The sequence below is a fragment of the Geospiza fortis genome, unplaced genomic scaffold (assembly GCF_000277835.1).
Source record: "Geospiza fortis unplaced genomic scaffold, GeoFor_1.0 scaffold965, whole genome shotgun sequence".
NCBI lineage: Eukaryota > Metazoa > Chordata > Aves > Passeriformes > Thraupidae > Geospiza > Geospiza fortis.
The window spans coordinates 3,896-4,288 of NW_005055237.1; the positions used below are offsets into that span (position 1 = coordinate 3,896).

A 393-nucleotide genomic window follows, 5' to 3' on the forward strand; every position below is an offset into this window, starting at 1 on the left:
GTGTTTTTTTTCCCCGCGGGGGCCGTGGCCGTGGCCGAGTTCGTGGCCGAGAGCCCGCGGCTGCTGCGCCTGGACCTGCGCGAGAACGACATCAAAACCGGGGGGCTCATGGCGCTGTCGCTGGCGCTGCGCGTCAACCACTCCCTGCTGCGCCTCGACCTCGACCGCGAGCCCAAGAAGGAGGCCGTGAGTCCCGGGATTCCCCAAAAAAATCCACGGAATTCCCAAAAAATTCCGGGAGTTACCAAAAAAATCCCTGCGGTTCTGGGGCGTTCCCGGAGCGGGAAACGGCGCTTGAGGTGTTGGGGTTTGGGGATTTGGGAGTTGGGGGTTTGGGGGCTTGAGCATGAGCCCAAGAAGGAGGCGGTGAGTCCCGGGATTCCTAAAAAACTC

General features: G+C 62.1%; 1 protein-coding gene across 1 annotated transcript in view; it reads left to right on the forward strand.

Annotated features, from left to right (window-relative positions):
• PPP1R37 (protein phosphatase 1 regulatory subunit 37) overlaps nucleotides 1-393 on the forward strand; it is an 8,571-nt gene that overhangs the window by 3,885 nt on the left and 4,293 nt on the right. The window contains exon 3 of the mRNA XM_031065778.1: nucleotides 12-186. Within this exon, the coding sequence (XP_030921638.1) occupies nucleotides 12-186 (175 nt within the window). The remainder of the gene's footprint in view (nucleotides 1-11; nucleotides 187-393) is intronic.